The sequence below is a fragment of the Cyprinus carpio genome, chromosome B24 (genome assembly GCF_018340385.1).
Source record: "Cyprinus carpio isolate SPL01 chromosome B24, ASM1834038v1, whole genome shotgun sequence".
Classification (NCBI taxonomy): domain Eukaryota; kingdom Metazoa; phylum Chordata; class Actinopteri; order Cypriniformes; family Cyprinidae; genus Cyprinus; species Cyprinus carpio.
In genome coordinates this window covers 17,009,024-17,027,136 of record NC_056620.1, presented here as the reverse complement: position 1 = coordinate 17,027,136, position 18,113 = coordinate 17,009,024, and the positions used below count along the sequence as shown (strand labels likewise).

The 18,113-nt window shown below is 36.6% G+C and overlaps 1 protein-coding gene across 1 annotated transcript in view; it reads left to right on the top strand.

Annotated features, from left to right (window-relative positions):
* LOC109046859 (heparan-sulfate 6-O-sulfotransferase 1-B) overlaps positions 1 to 15,592 on the top strand; it is a 56,732-nt gene extending 41,140 nt beyond the window's left edge. The window contains exon 2 of the mRNA XM_042751719.1: positions 13,423 to 15,592. Within this exon, the coding sequence (XP_042607653.1) occupies positions 13,423 to 14,125 (703 nt within the window). The 3' untranslated portion in view covers positions 14,126 to 15,592. The remainder of the gene's footprint in view (positions 1 to 13,422) is intronic.
* Positions 15,593 to 18,113: the final 2,521 nt, after the last annotated feature.

The window sequence follows — 18,113 nt, the reverse complement described above, 5'->3', positions numbered from 1 at the left end:
AGAATTCATTTTAACAATACTTTTTGCACATTCATCCAACTGTATTTATTACCAGTTCTCACATTGCTGCTGTTCATAATGTGTATATATAATCCTACATTGCTCTGTTCATAATGTACATTCAATCCTACACTGCATTCCTATTTATATTCTGTATATACTCTGCTCAATACTGTATATAGCAACCCAACTGTACATTCTGTAAATCATAGCTTCACTTACTCTGCACTTTTATGTATATAAAACACTATATTCTTGCACTTCTGGTTAGATGCTAACTGCATTTCATTAGCTCTGTACTTGTACTCTGCATAATGACAATAAAGTTGAATCTAATCTAATCTAATCTAATCTATATGGCTTGTTTGTTTCACTCCCCTTAGTTTTATGTGGTAGAGAAGAATATACTGATAGGGAAACATGTTTTGTTGTCAGGTGTAGCATATAAATGTGTTCAAATATTAATCAGATATAAAGGTGTGTATTAGGGCTGGGTTTGACACAAATTTCACGATTCAATTCAATTCTCATCCACAAGTTTGCAATTCGATTCAATACAGTAGGCTACATGCCAAATTTTCTCAAGGAAAAAAAATCTCCCAACTAATGCTGTAAAATATTCATGAGTCAGTTGGTACTACATTACTATAATATTGAAGGTTAAAACCGACTGATTTGTTAAAATTACACTTAATGAAGTAAAATAATAAAGTTACAGTTACATAATAATATTTCTACTTCAATTTGTGTCATAAAAACTTTATGGATTTATTCAAACATAAATTAAACATTGAAGAACAGTAAAATTTATAATGAATATATTATATGGTGCATATATTTAGCAAAATGACCCTTACTACATTGTCACTTAACAATCTTACTAATAAATTTAATGTCACATAACATTATTTACTGAGGTAAATGTGACGTTATGTGACATTGTTTACAAGATGTTATATTGACATCTTTGCGCGGAAGAAACACTGATTGAGCCACTTGACATGAGACAGGATACAGATTGTAAAGTTGTACTCATTCTTTTAACTTACCTTCGGATGTTTAGTCATGTTTATTTTGTGCTGATACTGGTATTAATGTGTAGGAGGTGATTAGTTAACATGCGCTACGCGCTGCCGCGTTTCACTGCACATTAAACAGTGCGGAAATACATGTCACTTTACATTAAACAGCACCAAAATGGAATTTATTATTTGAATACGGCAATACAATGGACAGAATTTGAAATCTGAGACTTTGTTTCATATTTAAAGTTCCAAAGCACAATGCTTATTGCGATTATATTGGATGGGAAGTGCCCTTCAATGTTCCGTCCATTAACTGAAAACAGGCTAGACTAATCGATTCTTGGGATTTAAGAATCGATATTGTTCCGTAAAAATGAGAATCGATTAATATCGAGATATCAGATATTTTTTTTACCCAGACCTACTGTGTATCACTCTCTCACACTCCCTGCAGACAGATCCATATTGATCAGTGTGGACCGTATCTGTTTAGATCCGGATCGACCGTGCCATTGTGACATCAGCGCATCAGTCAGCACAGCAGAAACCATTAATGCAGAACTGATTAAACTGCACTAATAGGCATTTGTTCTGCTTGAGTTACCAGTCACAAAAATCAAGTTGATTTGCTGATCAACAGTCTGAACTCCGTCTGTGTGAAAACCAGGAGTTTAGATGTAGTGGAAGCAACTTTTCTTATTTTCTTTCCATTCTTTCTTTTAATTCATTAATGCATTCTATGATTTTCTCCAATCTTTCATTCTTTGTGATTCAGATCAGTGAAAGAATAGACCAGACTGAATTTTAAACTACTTTGAATGATTCAATGAAAACAACTGAATTGTGGAACGATTCATCTGTAAATCGGACACTATTATATTCCCTTGTTTCTTTCTTTCTTTCTTTCTTTCTTTCTTTTTCTTTGTTCTCTTTTTACTGCTCTCTCACTTTCTTTTTACGTTTAATTCTCCTATTATTCTTCCATTCATACTTTCCTTTTTTCTTTCCCTTGTCTTTTGTTTTCTTCCTTTACTTTCATCCTTTAATATTCCTCTTTTTCATCTTTCTTTCTTTCTTTCTTTCTTTCTTTCTTTCTTTCTTTCTTTCTTTCTTTCTTTCTTTCTTTCTTTTTTAACTGGCTTCTTATTTACCTTTTATATCCTATTATTATTCCATTCATACTTTTATTTTTCCTTTCCCTCATCTTTTCTGTTTTCTTTCTGTACTTTCATCCTTTTTTATTCCTTTTCTTTTTACCTTTTTCTTTATTGATCTCCTCTTATTCTTCCATTCATTCTTTTCTTTTTCCTTTCCTTTCTTTCTGTCTTATTTTTCTTTCTTTTCCTTTATTTTTTACTCATATTATTCTATCATTCCTTTCTTTTCTTTTGTCCTTTTTAATTCTCTTTTGTCCTTATCCTTCCATTTTTTTCTTTGATTCTTTTGTTCTTTTTTCCTCCTTTCTTCCTTTGACAGCATTATGCATTGAAAATTTATATATTCTTTCTTAGTTATTATATACACCAAACTTTTAATATTCTCAAGAGTTCTGCTCCTTTTGTTTTGGCTGTGTATTGGATTGCATTGTGTGTGTGTGTGTGTGTGTGTGTGTGAGAGAGAGAGAGAGAGAGAGAGAGAGAGAGAGAGAGAGAAAGAGAGAGAATATCAGTGTCTTGCGTTAGTTCAAGTGTGGGAGATCAACAACTGCGGCCCTGAAGGCTCTCCAAGGCCTGTCTGCTTTTGTCAAGCTACAGTCATATGAAGGTCTCTGTCTCACCTCTTACCAAGGACCCTCGATGCATTATAACAAGGCCAGTGTTTCATTTGAGCCTTCAGAAATGTCTCCATTAGCATGATCTTCATTGCACTGAGAGAAAATAGACTCTGCAATTATCCAGGAGTATCTCATGTGTGACAGGCATCTTGAGGAGGTCAAAAACACTTATTAACTTCAAACTGTGTGTGTGTGTGTGTGTGTGTGTGTGTGTGTGTGTGTGTGTGTGTCTGTGTGTCTGTGTGTCTGTGTGTCATGTCTGCCTTCTGTGTTTGTTGTGTTTGTTCAGTGGCAGCTAGGAACACTAAATAAGGTAGTCTTTATTTATTTGTGCAGAATTTTTTTTACTTATGTTAATTTCTTGCATTCCTCATTTGTTAACTATTAGTAGTTTAAATATATAAAGCACATAACAAGCCTCTCAGGATATCTATCTAAATATTAGGCAGCTGAAATCACCATCATGTATTCTGATGAGCATTAACCAACCCAAACTAGCAGCACAATGCATTCTGGTCTCATTTTTCAGCATGGCAGTAATATGAATGCTTATATTTGAGTATAAATGAGTAGTATAAAATACAGTAAAGCACAATAAATAGACATTTTAGCCTGGATGGATGGAAGTGCAACACCAGCAGTGATGTGCATTAGCCAGGAAAATGGGGGGAATGCCTCTGGCCTCCTTCCAAACGGCCTGAAAAAGAGAAGCCAGAGAGAGGGAGGATGAGGGGGAGCAGAGAGAGGAACAGCATCTGCTTAGCGCCTCAGTAGTTTTAAAAAACAAGCTGAGAAAAAAAAAAACGCTGGATGCCAGTGACTGGGAGTACACCTGTCTGGGTGTCGCCATGGAAACCTAATTAGAAGGCCAATAGGATGAGAGCAGGTTCTAGTTAGAGACGCCAAAGACAGGAGCTCAAAAACAGTTCAACGGTGAAGATTAGAATGAGACTGCAGAAAGATCGCTTCAGCTGGGGTGATTTGAGAAGAGAGAGAGAGATGATCTGTCTTCACCTGTCAGCATCACAACACAGCCCTGCCTTGTCTTTTTAAGACATTTTTACTATTGCATTTTTACTATTTCTTATTTTAAATGTTCCTTTTAATTTTTAGTTAATTTTTAACATTTTTTTTCTAGAATTAAATATATATAAAATATAATTATACAATATTTCAGTTTATAATTTTTGACTTGTTAACCCATATTTACTATTGCTTTTATTATTTTATTTATGCTTTTTTATTATTTATTACAGTTTTTTATTATATTTTAAATTATTGTTTATTAATATATTTTTGTTTAACCCATATTTATTTTCTTTCTCGTTTTTAATTATATATTTATTTATTTATTTGTATTTGTCTTTAACCCATATTTGCTATTGCTTTTTATTATGTTCATTATTTTATATTATTTTACATACTTTTTGTACTTTTTAAAAATTGTTTTTCAGTTATTGTTTTATTGATGTATTTTTGTCTGACCCATATTTTGTTACTTTCTTGTTCATTTTATCATGTACATTATTCATTCATATTTTATTTTTGTAAAATATTATTTAAAATTTAATTATTTGAATTATTTTTATCTTTTTAAATTTCTGCTTCATATTTTATACTTTGTATATTTTCAGTTATTGTTTTATCATATTAATTGATTTTTGTCTTACCTGTATTACGTTTCTTATTTTAAAAAAATAGATATTTTTTGTCTTTAATCCAAATTTTACTACTAAATTTACTGTTTCATTTTTGTTATTTGCTTTATTTACTTATTTATTTAATGATTTATTTATTTATGTTTTTGCTGTCATATTTTTAAAGATATTTTGTAATTATTTGTTTTATTGCTTGCAGCTAACATGAAGCACAAATGTAATGTTATTTACCATGCAATCAAAGCAGGCTCAAACTGAAAGTGAGAGGGATCTCTCTCAGAGAGATGGACCAGAACAAAGGTCTCTGTCTTTCACTTCCAAGCCCCCTCTGCCTCGTTCTCTTTCTCTCTAAGCTCTCTCTGTCTGTGTGATAAGACAAGTGGTCTAAACAAGCATGGGGTTAAATACATTCTTTCCTCTTCTTCCAGAGACACTAACTGTTTAAACTGTAACCTTGTTAACCCAGGAATCCAGCTCTAAAACAGACACCTTTGTTCTAAAAAAAAAAACAAAACAAAAAAAAGTATATATGATTAGTTTAATCACAACAGATAGGAAAGGCATAGCTGAAAATAATTCAGTTTTAGTCCTGGCTGTATGCATTATATACCCAGGATGGAAGAGATTGTGTTTCCATGTCATTTCAAGCAGTTTTATAGAAATGGTGGAGTTCTGTTAGAATTGCGGTGTGTTTCAGTGAGTCAGTGAAGGTGAAACAGAGGGATCTCCCCCTCAGGCTGTTTGGGGGTCTCTTTGCTATAAACATTCCTCACATTCCTGCTGCTAAATGAATCACAACAACAAAGCTCATTTTACAGAAAACCATTAATATTCTTTTACATCCCTACATCTATCTCTCTCTCTCTCTTTTCCCTCTCTCTCTCTCTCTCTCTCTCTCTCTCTCTCTCCTGCACTACTGTTTGGTCTCTTGGTCTGTTTTTTTCAGGGCACATGGTAGTTTCATCAGATTTTGGTTGCATGTGGGTGATACATTAAATATTTATTGCATTAATAATGATAATAATAATATGAAATTTATAATTCTGTTGGTTTAAGTGAAACTTAATAAAATAATTTTCACAAAAATATTACAATTTATTCTTTATCATTGTTAGTAGTAGTCTTTTTTTTGTTGTTGTTGCAGTTTTTTTTTGTTTTGTTTTTTTGCAGTTTTTTGCATCACTCAAAAGATTTCACGGACCTGAAATCATGAAAAAAGCACTTCTTTTCCACCCCCACAGCACATCAGCATGAAGTAAATATTCTAGGTCGAAGGTTAAAGGCTAAGTCGTCCTAGACTCTCTCAGGAGGGCATCACATTATGAGAAGGATTTATGAAATCCTGCATTATTCCCTCTCTAGTCTCCAGTCCTGCCTTAGTCCCTCTTGGATGTTCAGTCATACATTAACATAAAGAACTGCATGCAACAATAAGCTCTAGCTTTATTAAAGCCTCTGCTCCATCTGAACTCATGTATCATGGCTGTCTGTCTCTCCAACCAGAACACTTTCTTTCCTGTGGAGTTCATCTCCAATTTTCAGTGTTTTACTTTAAGGGATAGTTTACCCAAAAATGAAAATTACCCCATGATTTACTCACCCTCAAGCCATCCTATGTGTATATGACATTCTTCTTTCAGACGAATACAATAGGAGTTATATTAAATAATGTCCAGGCTAATCCATCCTTTATAATAGTGGATGGAAGCCCAAAATTTGAAGTCCAAAAAATTGCACCCATCCATTATAAAAGAAGTCCACACGGCTCCGGGGGGTTAATAATGGGCTTCTGAAGCGACACAGTGCATTTGGGTAAGAAAAATATCTCTATTTACAACTTTATAAACCTTAATCTCTAGCTTCCGCTAACTGTCATATGCACTTTCACGAGAGAGTGGCGTCCAGCGGATGACGTAGGCAAATGCGGTGACAAACGTGAACGTAACAAACGTGGAAGCTCAGAGAAGAGAGAAAAACAAAAGACAAATTAGTAGTACAAAATGAGGATTTATAAAGAAAAATGTCGGAGGACTTTGATATAACCCAAGAGGACACTAAGCTCTCTCTGTCTGTCTGATAAGACAATGGTCTAAACAAGCCCCCCAGGCTTTTAAACACATTCTTTCCTCTTCTTCCAGAGACACTAACTGTTTAAACTGTAACCTTGTTAACCCAGACAAAACACAAATTAATAGTACAAAATGAGGATTTATAAAGAGAGATGTCGGAGGACTTTGATATAACCCAAGAGGACACTGGTTTTCCTTTGCTGTAAACAAAACTTGTTTCTTGCAAGACTAGCATATTCTCACCGGAGCTTATGCTACATCTCCATCCTACATCATCTGCTGGACACCACTCTCGTGAGCGTGCGTACGACAGTTAGCGGAAGCTAGAGATTAAGGTTTATAAAGTTGTAAATATGGATATTTGCTTCAGAAGGCCTTTATTGCCCCCCCCCCCCCCCCAGAGACATGTGGGCATATTTTATGATGGATGGGTGCAATTATATGGACTTCAAATATTGGGCTATCATCCACTTCCATTATAAAGCATGGATTAGCCTGGACATTATTTAATATAACTCCAGTTGTATTCGTCTGAAAGAAGAATGTCATATACACCTAGGATGGCTCGAGGGTGAGTAAATCATGGGGTAATTTTCACTTTTGGGTGAACTATCCCTTTAATGCACTGCTTTTTAAATTGCACAGCAACTCTGGTCATTCCAGGTGTTGTTGTCTGTCATTCTTTGTCAGATTTAGGATTGATTACTATCTTTCTGCTAATATTTCACAGATTCGATTTTTCATTCTGACACATGATTATCTGTTAACACCTTGTTTAACATATGCATTGTTGCATTATAAGGTGGTAATACATGATGCTTGTTTTGGCAGGTAAGAAAACACAGATGTTCTAATCTTCAGGCTACTGATTTGCCCATGATACCCGACACAATTCACATCCTGACTGCTTTTTTAGTTACACCCATGAGGTCACGCAGGGTTCCTTCAGTGTGTTGGTTTAGTGCTTGCTCTGTCCTTGCACATTTGGCAGATCTTAAACCTGCCAGGAGTCTTTCCGTCTGCTACCATCTCAACATGTTATTTATCACCCACTATGAAGCAAAACACCTGTGCGGGTTTAAGATAGCGAGTTTACGAGACCCCCAGGTAGATCCCAGGACCTGCAGGGGGTCGACGCGTTCTTCCTGACTTATTTACCACATTTCAATTTTTTTTTTTTTTTGCGGTTCCTCATCTACTTTCACTACTCAAATTTTCTTCATAAAAATCTATTTCTTTATACCTCTCTGCTCATCTGTCTCTCTTTCTCTATCTCTCTTTCTCACATACACTGGTGTCTTTATCTGCGTCTCTTCCTCCCACATACCAAGACGAAAGAATCGCCGCTCTCTTGTTAGTCACGCTCCCTCAGCTGTTACAGTTAGTGTGTGGCAGTGAGCGCCAGGAATAAGGTGGAATTTACATTCATCCTAGCGAAAGCAGTTGTGCCGCCTTTGATAGTCAGAGAAATCTAGTTGAAATCCTCCACCTCACTCATACTTTAACAGGTTTGATGCTGTCACGGGTGAAATTCCACCTACTGCATTTCTCTGCACTCAAGGCAGAACGCTGCCTCCACTCACATTCAGAAAGACATGGGGAGACCCTCTTACTTCTCGGTCTCTGTATGCACTCCATCATGTTTGTGTATATTTACAGATCAGAGTAAAAATAACTTGTTTTCTTGTTTGGTAGAATTCTGTAAAGCATCATTTATCAGATGTCTTTGGCTTTTCATGGAATTTTATTATAATTTTAATGTGGAAACCTTTTAAATACATTAAATGAATGTTACTGTCAGATCTGATTTCTGCCAACTTTATTGCATAATGACTGAAGATGTAATTCAGCTTTGCATCACAAGAATGAATGACATTTAAAAATATATTAAAATGGAAAATAACTATTTTCAATTGTAATATTTCACAATAGTACTGTTTTTAATGTTTTTGACCAAATAAATACAGTCTTGGTAAGCTTTTCTTTCAGAAAAAAAAAAAATAGTACCAACAAACTAAACTAATGTGATTCATACAGAATTCTCGTAAGACTATAATAGTGTTCCAGCTACTTTCAAGACAAGACTCCTCTAAATCAAGATTAAAAATGGTCACTGACACCAAAGTTCAGCTTTTCTGTTATGAGAAGGGGCTCTGTCAGATTGCTAAATTTAGATCTTGTTTTCGTTTCTTAACCTAAGGCCTTTTTAACACCACACATGAAAGGCCATATTAACAGCTTCACCATGGTTTGTTGCAACAAGGCACTCCAGAAGAGTTAAGTTTATAGCTATGATTTTGGGGTTTCATTTTGTGTAGATTCATTACCATGAGGATGTAAATGTGGACCTCTCTTTGTATAAATTAGATTTAATGATGAAGTTTCAAATCAGAGTTTGTAATAATTCTCAGTGGCTCACTTCAGTTAACTGCGGTATAATTTATGTACATTGGTAAAATAAATAGTCAGTGTTGTAACCCAGAATTTACATGGGTTTTCTGTTTTGAGCCGAGGAGGTTCGCTTTCACTTATCTTGTGTGTATGGTGTGAAACAGTCCAAATAATTTTTTTTTAATTTATGTGTCAATTTGAATTTCATTTTATTCATGTTTATTCATTTCTCACCCTCAATGTCGTTCCAAACCCTAAAGACCTTAGTTTATCTTCAGAACACAAATTAAGATATTTTTATGTAATCCGAGAGCTTTTGAAATCTGAGACCAATGATCTCACATGGACCATTTAAACAGTGCCCTTACTACCTTTCTGGGCCTTGAACGTGGTAGTTATGCTGTCTGTCCAGGGTCAGAAAGCTCTTGGATTTCATCAAAAATATCTTAATTTGTGTTCCAAAGATGAACAAAGGTCTTGAGGGTGAGCAACTGATGACAGAATTTTCATTTTTGGGTGAACTATCCCTTTAAGTGCTTGTCATTAACTGTTTTTTAACAGTTGTGATGGTGTCAGCAGATCATGTGGCAGTTGGTCACAGAGAAACCGAGTGATGGCGCTGGAAAGCAACTTGTTAAAGAAACAACCATGCCTACCAACCCTCCAATAGCATGTCAAGAATTACATCTTTTGATCCAAGGTGTAATCATGTCACTACATATACAGTGGACCAGTTCAAAATGACTTTAGTGTTGTGGATCAAATGCTTGTAATCATAACCATTTTGGTGCCATCGATATGTCAGTGTGTCATCTTTGTGTGGTTAGAAAAGGTAATGTTTTCCTTTATGTGTGTGAGAGAAAGTTTTATGTGTGTACATAAATGTCCACACTGAATTGTCAAAAATGCCTTTCTTTGTCCAGGTTTTTTGTACTCCGCTCTTACAGAGAAATGGATTTTCAAGTGGACCGTCTCTAGGATGACAGACTAGAGTCATTTTGCACAGTCTGGTTCTTTTTGCTGACAAAAAAATGAGTAGACTTCAATTTCCCAACCCACACTCAGAAGCAGCAAGCATCCCCGATGAAATTAAACCAGTCTGGAACATATTCACCTGACCTGTTCTAGTCATGTCACCTTTAGATGGTTGGATACTAGTGCGTGGAGGTTGGATGCTCTGGTGAGGTGAGGGAACCCTGTGGCAAGACTCAGCAAAGGTTCTGCATCATTAATGCAACAGTCCTCCACTTCCCTAGTTTAAACGCACCATTTGGAGGTTGGCACTGGAAATGTCTTAGATAGCCAACATGTTGATGGAAAATGGCTTTCTCTATATGGGAGTTGTGAGAATTAATGTCTGAAAGAGGAAGTAGTGCCCCCACAGCTGTTTTGTGTCTGGTCTGTCAGAATGGGTGACTGGTCTTTGTGCAGTCATCATATATTTGAGAGGCTGATTTGCATGTAGAGTTGTGTCAGATGGAGTGTTGTGACGGCTCCACAGTGAGCTGTCAGCCCGAGGAGGAGTCTTCCAGCATGCTCTGTTTTCAGCTCTGACCTTGAACTCCAGACTCTCCAGCGGGTCGTTCATTGTGTATCTCTCAAGAGCCACATTTCCTTTCCCATGTCTCAGTGTGAGAGAGCAGGGTTTTAACCTCAATAATGAGATTTTTAATGAAGTTTTATATTGTTTTAATGTATTTGTTAGATTAATGATTTTGGAATGAGTAACATTCAGGGTAACATTCCTCCCAATATTCACATAAGTATTATTGGTTTTCAATCGCTGGTTCTTAGACTATTACATTTGTAGTTATATTCTTGGTACAGGATTTTTGTGTTGCTCTTTAAACAAACAGACTCTAGCTAAGACACTGTGTAAAGTTGCAAAAAAAAAAAAAAAAATTATTGTTTGATTGCAAGAATGTATCCAGTCAAGGTCAGCTCTGTATTTTTACAGGGCCTTAGGATTAGTCGGTCATTTAGGTAAACCACCAGTTAGTTGATTTCGAAAATATGTATTTTTACAAATGTATACTCTTGCTGACATTGAAGTTTTGCAGTTCAAGAGGATTAAACAAATACTTAAAACAACAGGCGCCAAATTCCTACGCGTCCCGTTGACTTTGCCAAAGCAGACTTGCACACAAACACACACACACACACAAACTGAAATGCTTCTACCCGAACTGGCCTCAACTGGGTCTTAATTCAATTATAAAAGACTTTTATAAAAGAGACTTGTGTTCAATAGCTTAATTTATGAGTCTGCACAGTGCAGCAGTCCAAGCTCGTAGTATGACCCTGAGTTACTTTGTGAGGTGCCCCAAGTCTCAGTACTGGGTCCATTCTCATTAATAAAGTGGTTATTTCGGTGTGTTATTAGTATTGACCGGCCTTGCAGAGAGCAGGCAGCCAGATATTGGCTGGGATTTGGATCTGCCATGTGTGTTGATGGGGCCCCGAGTTTAATCACTGTGGAAACATGAGACTTATTAAAACGGGAAGCCTTGGCACTGCAGAGGGATCTCGGATGTCTCTCAGGCTCACTAATGATTATAAGCCTGCAGCTTTGTCACCAAATAGTGAGAAAGGAAGAGAGAATAAAGATTTGAAGATACAGAGAAGACATAAAAAGTCAAATGATTCTATTAATTTAGATGGTGAATTAAGGAAAAGATCAACAAAAATAAATCAGAAGTCAGAATCATTTTAACAATGAGCTCAAAATCTCAAATTCTGACCTCTCATGTCTGAGAGTGTTCTTGCTGTGGCAAGAAAGGTATTGAAGTGCTCATAACTGTCCTCTGCTTTCTGTAAGGGCCTGGTTAATACATGCACACTGCCACCATGTGGTCAGTAAGGGCACCGCATGTACAGTGAAAGGGCATTTCAGTGCACAGTGTTGGCTGGATTGCCGCCTCTTGGCCAGAGGCAAGATGATTGCACAGTGTATCTCAGCACCCAGTGTTACCTTGGGAAGTGCCATGTGGGTCACCAGCAATGAATTGCAGCATCGCCCACTGTTTTTGTCTAATCACTTATTTCATGCCATTTTCGAATGTGTAACCAGCTCTCGGGCACTTTAAAGGGAATCTGTTTCCTTGGCACATTTGGTCACTGGGGTGTGAAGAGGTAATGTAGGGTGAAGCACAGCTGGAGCGGGTGGTGACGGGGGGGCGTTGAATTTGTAACTGAGAGCTATATCTCTCTGTTGTCGGTTTGGTCGAGATTAATCTGTTGAAAACCACCTGCTAGTTTGTTGGCAGTGCTTGGTCTTCCTCCCACTCCACAAATCCTTTGCGTGGTTCCGACGAAACACACTTTTCCCTGTGGCTTGTGTCTCTGTAGCATTCTCAGAGTGGCAGAACGCTCTGGTAAAGATATTTTTTGTGTATTTTCAGGAAAGGTCCCTATAGTGTGCATGTAAGCAGCATAAGAACTGAGTATAGGTGGTTTCATCACCACAGCCTTTCACTATATGATTCTAAACAATGGCTGTTATTTCACTTAGTTCAGCTTCATATAATGGTTGTTAAAGATGTTTGCAGATGTATGGGTATTTTTCCATCTCTTGTTAAATAGGGAAATGTGCATGGCCATACATGATTTTGTATTGTTTGTGGTGGAAAAGCCCACTTTCGTGAAAATTTTTGAGTGAAGACAAAAGAGTAATTTAATGTGAGTTTAAAAACGATTCATTGAAACTGAATCACTAAAGTGAATCAAAACGTACCATTGACCAAGTGTTTTGCTACTTATTATTAACTATTTATTAAATTTATGGAATTTATGTTTATGCATAAAAATATATATTTTGAATCATTGATTCCTCTTATTGCAGTTTAGCAGATGCTTTTATATTTTATATAAAAAAATACAAACAAATATATATAAATAAATAATATACTAAATAAACATATATATAAAAACTATTATATTACATTTTTAGTACATATTACAACCAAGTATATTTTAATACATAATATACTAAATATACACCTCTAGACCTGGAATGTTCCTAGTCCTTATTTTCCTATCCCCCTTTTTTGTCCATCTACAATGATGTTTCATTGTCCATCAAACAAACGAATATCTAAACAGACAGGATGTGAAGTGGTGGGAAAGGATTAAGACAGTGGTGCCCCAGGGCATGCTGGGAAGACTCTGAGCAAAGGCATTTATTGAGTCACGATTTACACCTGTTAAATCCTGTCTTTGGAAACAAAAGTATTAATTGTAGGATAAAGTTGTAGACTGTATGCCACAATAAAGGTTGCATTGTGGTGATGGATTTTCATTTGTTCTACTGTGAATGTTTTGTTGATGATATGAGCAGTTTACGGTAGCTCCAACAGCAAAGTTCATGGGTTCAATTCCCATGCAATGAAAGTCACTTTGGATAAAAGAGTCAGCCAAATGCAAAAATGTAAATATTATCATAATCTTGTTTAATATCATTGGTTTGTTTTGTGACTAATGGAGATCTCCTATCTTGCTTCCTGCAGAAAGTTCTACTACATCACTCTACTGAGAGACCCCGTTTCCCGCTACCTTAGCGAATGGAGGCACGTCCAGCGAGGGGCGACGTGGAAGACGTCCCTGCACATGTGCGACGGACGGACACCAACGCCCGAAGAGTTGCCGCCCTGCTACGAGGGCTCAGACTGGTCGGGGTGCACTTTGCAGCAGTTCATGGACTGCCCCTACAACCTCGCCAATAACCGCCAAGTACGCATGCTGGCCGACCTCAGCCTCGTTGGATGCTACAACCTCTCCACAGTTCCTGAGAAGAGGCGCTCACAGCTGCTGCTCGAATCAGCCAAGAAAAACCTTCGAGACATGGCTTTCTACGGCCTGACAGAGTTCCAGCGGAAGACGCAGTACTTGTTCGAGCGCACCTTCCACCTCAAGTTCATCCGGCCCTTCATGCAGTACAACAGCACGCGGGCGGCCGGCGTGGACCTGGATAACGACACGATACAGCGCATCGAGGAGCTCAACGACCTGGACATGAAGCTGTACGACTATGCCAAAGACCTGTTTCAGCAACGCTACCAGTACAAGCACATGCTGGACCGCCGGGAGCAGAGACTACTGAGAGGACAGGCGTCTTTCCACAGCCCGTTCCGAGAGGACGGTGCTGGAGGAGAGGGTACGGCACGCCTGCCAACCGAGGACTACATGCATCACATCATCAACGGATGGTAACCGCCCACCCCTCTCCAGAGAGACCAAAAAAGAGACACAGTTACAAGGAGAGGGGGAATAAACAGACCCAAGTGGAATATCCATTCCCAGATGGGAGAGTTCAGCGTCACATACTTGCGGGAATATGGGACCAGGAACATTCAAGAAATTAGTCTGTGAGCGTTTCGCTTAGTGCCGCATCTCATAGGCCTTTTTTAAACAAAAGATATGGCATAACATTAATATTAAATTATTATAATTTTTTTTTTTTGTGCCACAAAGTTTTTCCTTGACCTCCGTTCTGCAGTGTTTCTCAAAAAGAGTGACTGAAACGGACAAACAGGTTTTAATATCTGATTCACATGAATATCTGAGAATCTATGAACTCTACAGGAAAATATAAAGATTGTTTTTTATATACATATATATATAAATATGTATAAATCTTAGATTGCCTTTTTCTAAACTTGGTGTGAAGTGGACGGAGCCAGTCACAAGTGGTTGAAAATAACTAACAGGTGTTGTGAGTATGATTTTATAGATATATCTTAATATATATAACACAAAAGAGTCCCAATTTCCATTAGTGTTTTTATCATTTTTTCCCCTTTGAGTGTCGATTCCCAAACAGATTCCCATAAGCCCTGGAGATTGTATTGGAAAGCCGTTCCTGACAGATATATCCAACTGTAGTATACTGATACCCAAAAATGATTATGCCAACATGTTTTGATTGCTTTTTAAGCATGTGCTAATTTATACAGTATGCACTGTATGTGTTTGTTTCTGCACATTTGCTGTGATCCTTTTACCCATAATGCAGTGCAGTATGCCCACATTTTGCATTGTAAATCACATACCTTGAATGAACAAAACCCTTCTCTCCATTTACCAATCAGGATCCACATCAACATTTGCCCTCATTAATTAAGTTTGTGCGCATGTAAAACATGTTAATTGAACTTGCACTGAGCATGTTGGGGCTTGACATCCCTCACAGATGGATCTCGTTTGGCTCTTTGTCTACGGAGACTCCTTAACTCGCATCTTCACACTTCCCTCCACCTTAAACTCAGAATAAACAGACTGCTACTGAAGCCATGTTTAGAGCCATTTTAAAAATGCTTATGGGAAAAAAGTGAAGAATGGATCATATGTCTGTCTCTTTCAGTCAGAATATGGAGATCAATGCTGATTAAGATCAAGAGATTGGTGTGGAAAATGTGTGTGTGTGTGTGTGTGTGTGTGTGTGTGTGTGTGTGTGTGTGTGTGTGTGTGTGTGTGTGTGTGTGTGTGTGTGTGTGTGTGTGTGTGTGTGTGTGTGTGTGTGTGTGTGTGTGTGTGTGTGTGTGTGTAAATGTGTATATTGAATATAGTTGAGGTGTCTTGAGTTTGCTTCCCAACAATGTTCATTACTGTGAGTATTTCTGTTATTCATGACACCTGGATCTTTAAAATTACCAATAAAAAGTTATTTCCCATTTTTAAGACATGTTTAATTTGTGAATCTTTACTTTAATGTGTAATTATGTGGTGTTGTGTTAAATGTTTTTCTCTTTCCTCTAAAGTAAATACAACAGTCTTCAGTGTCACATGTTCCTTCAGAAATAATTCTAATATGCTGATTTCCTGCTTAAGAAACATCTCTAAATAAATAATTCTAATAATAACAATGTTGCAATTTTTGTGGAAAGCATGAATCCTTTTTTTTTAGGATTCTTTGATGAATAGAAAGTTCTTTTTTATCTTTTGTCTTTTTTTGTTCAAGTTAATGCATCCTTGCTGAGTAACATTAATTTCTTAAAAAAAACTCACACCAAGCTTTTGAATGGTAGTGTATATATACAGTAAGTAATGTATATACAAGGTTTTATTGCATTGTAGCATACTGTACCTTGATTTTTTGGGATTGTGTGGCTAACACAGTCCCATTGCTTTGATATTTACAGTAGCAAAAACATTTGAATTCTGAATAGTATAGCATTATATAATTACATTCACCTGAACACTGTGTGAAAGTGATGGAACAATCACAGGTTTCCTCCCCGTGTCTTACAAAACAGTCTTTCTGTTGTTTGAGTTAATCAGCAGCTCTCTCCTGAGTGTTAATTATCTTTTAGAGGATGTGTATGATTTGATTTAAGGCTTGATGTTATGACACATTTCCTGTAGAGGACAATTTTGTCATTACTTTTTGCCTGACTCAACAGGTTTCAGTGACAAACAATAAGAGAATCTCAAACAGTCATTTAAAATATATATATTCATTAGTCGTCATATTTCAGTACAGCAATTTTACCAGGTCAAGATTGATTGTGATTCTGTACAATTTATATATAACAATTGTATCTGGAAAAAAAAAAAAAAGGTATTTTTCTCAGGTGGCCAAACCTGTGGGTCTGTCTTCACCTCCATGTCACAGTTTGTGTTCCCCTGAGAGTGGAGCTGAACTCATCTGCTGTTCCTCTGAGATGCTGATGACACTGCTCTGCTGTAACCACAGAGATCCAGCCCAGCAGAAGCACAGGGGCAGCCACTTACCTCACTCAATGTTTTTATTGTTCTCTGTGAGACCCGTGGGATTGGCTTTTGTGTTGTGTTCAAAACTAAAGACCAACATGGACTTCAGAGGTTTGCAAGGGACAATGTTGCATCACAGCCTAAAGTTTCAACTCTCTCTGGCGTATGTCCAGTAAAAGGACAGTCCATTTTGAATCGCAAAAAATGAAGACAATATAGCTACCCATAAAATAATCAAGCATTTAGTATAGTAATATAAATGGTCATGTTGAAGAAGCTAGTCCACTCAGGCAGACGCTAACATGGATGTGACATCTGTTTGTCTTTAAAAATCATGAAAAAATCTATGCTACATATGTATGAAAAGAAAAAAAAAGTGATCCAGACTAGTTAAATTATTAGAGGTTTGTTACTGAATTTGGTCACCACTTAAGGGCCAACCTAAAATTCTTGAATATTGACAACAACAACAAAAAAAAAACTACAGTATGATTAAACCATTAAACACAAACATTTTAATTACAGCAGATCTCAGGATATTACAATAAATAAATAGATAATTGCTGGAGCTGTGGAACAGTGTTCGCAACACACACATTCCACTGTGTTCATGGGTACACAGGTGTGAATCTGGCCTACGTCGTGTCCCAAAACCATTCTTTTGGACAAGCAAAAGCAAAACAACAGCAACAAAAAAAGTATGAAGCTACAGCACCAATTAAAAGTCATTAAGATTTTAATAATAATAACAATAATATACTTTTCAGCAAGGATGCATTAAATTGATCAAAGTGACTGTAGAGACGTTCACAATTTTAGAAGAAAAAAAACATTATTTTTCAAATAAATGCTGTTTTTTATTATTATTATTTTATATATATATATACAAATTGTATAATATTTATTTTCCATTCAACAAAGAATCTTTCAAGTGATTTCTGAGGGATAGTGTGACACTGACAACTGGAGTAATGGCTTTAGAATATTCAGCTTTGCCATCATAGGAATACATTTTAAAATATATTAAAACAGAAAATAGTTATTGTACGTTGTAATAATATTTTACAACATTAGCATTTTATCAAATAAATGCAGCCGTGGTGATTATAAGACTTCTTTCGAAAACATTAAATAATTAAATTTAACCAGTCCCAAACATTCAAATGGTTGTGTATTAGATATTTCATATAATGTTAAAATTGCACTTGTTTATGTTTGTTCAAGCACCAGCTTTCTGACAATAGTGATCAGTCAGATAAATCAATAATCATCAGGGACTAGTAATCAAGTAGAGCGCAGGAGCTGATATTTAAGTGAATGTAGGGGTGTACAGTGTTCACAGTGGAAGGAATATGGCAGCAGTGTGTGTATGTGTTTTAACCCCTTAAATCACATTTGCCTAGTTTCCTTATCACAAGTGTGCACAAGTGTGCAAATTGCATTTTCTCATACACAGCTTTTGATTCAGTAAGACTACAGATCATATCAC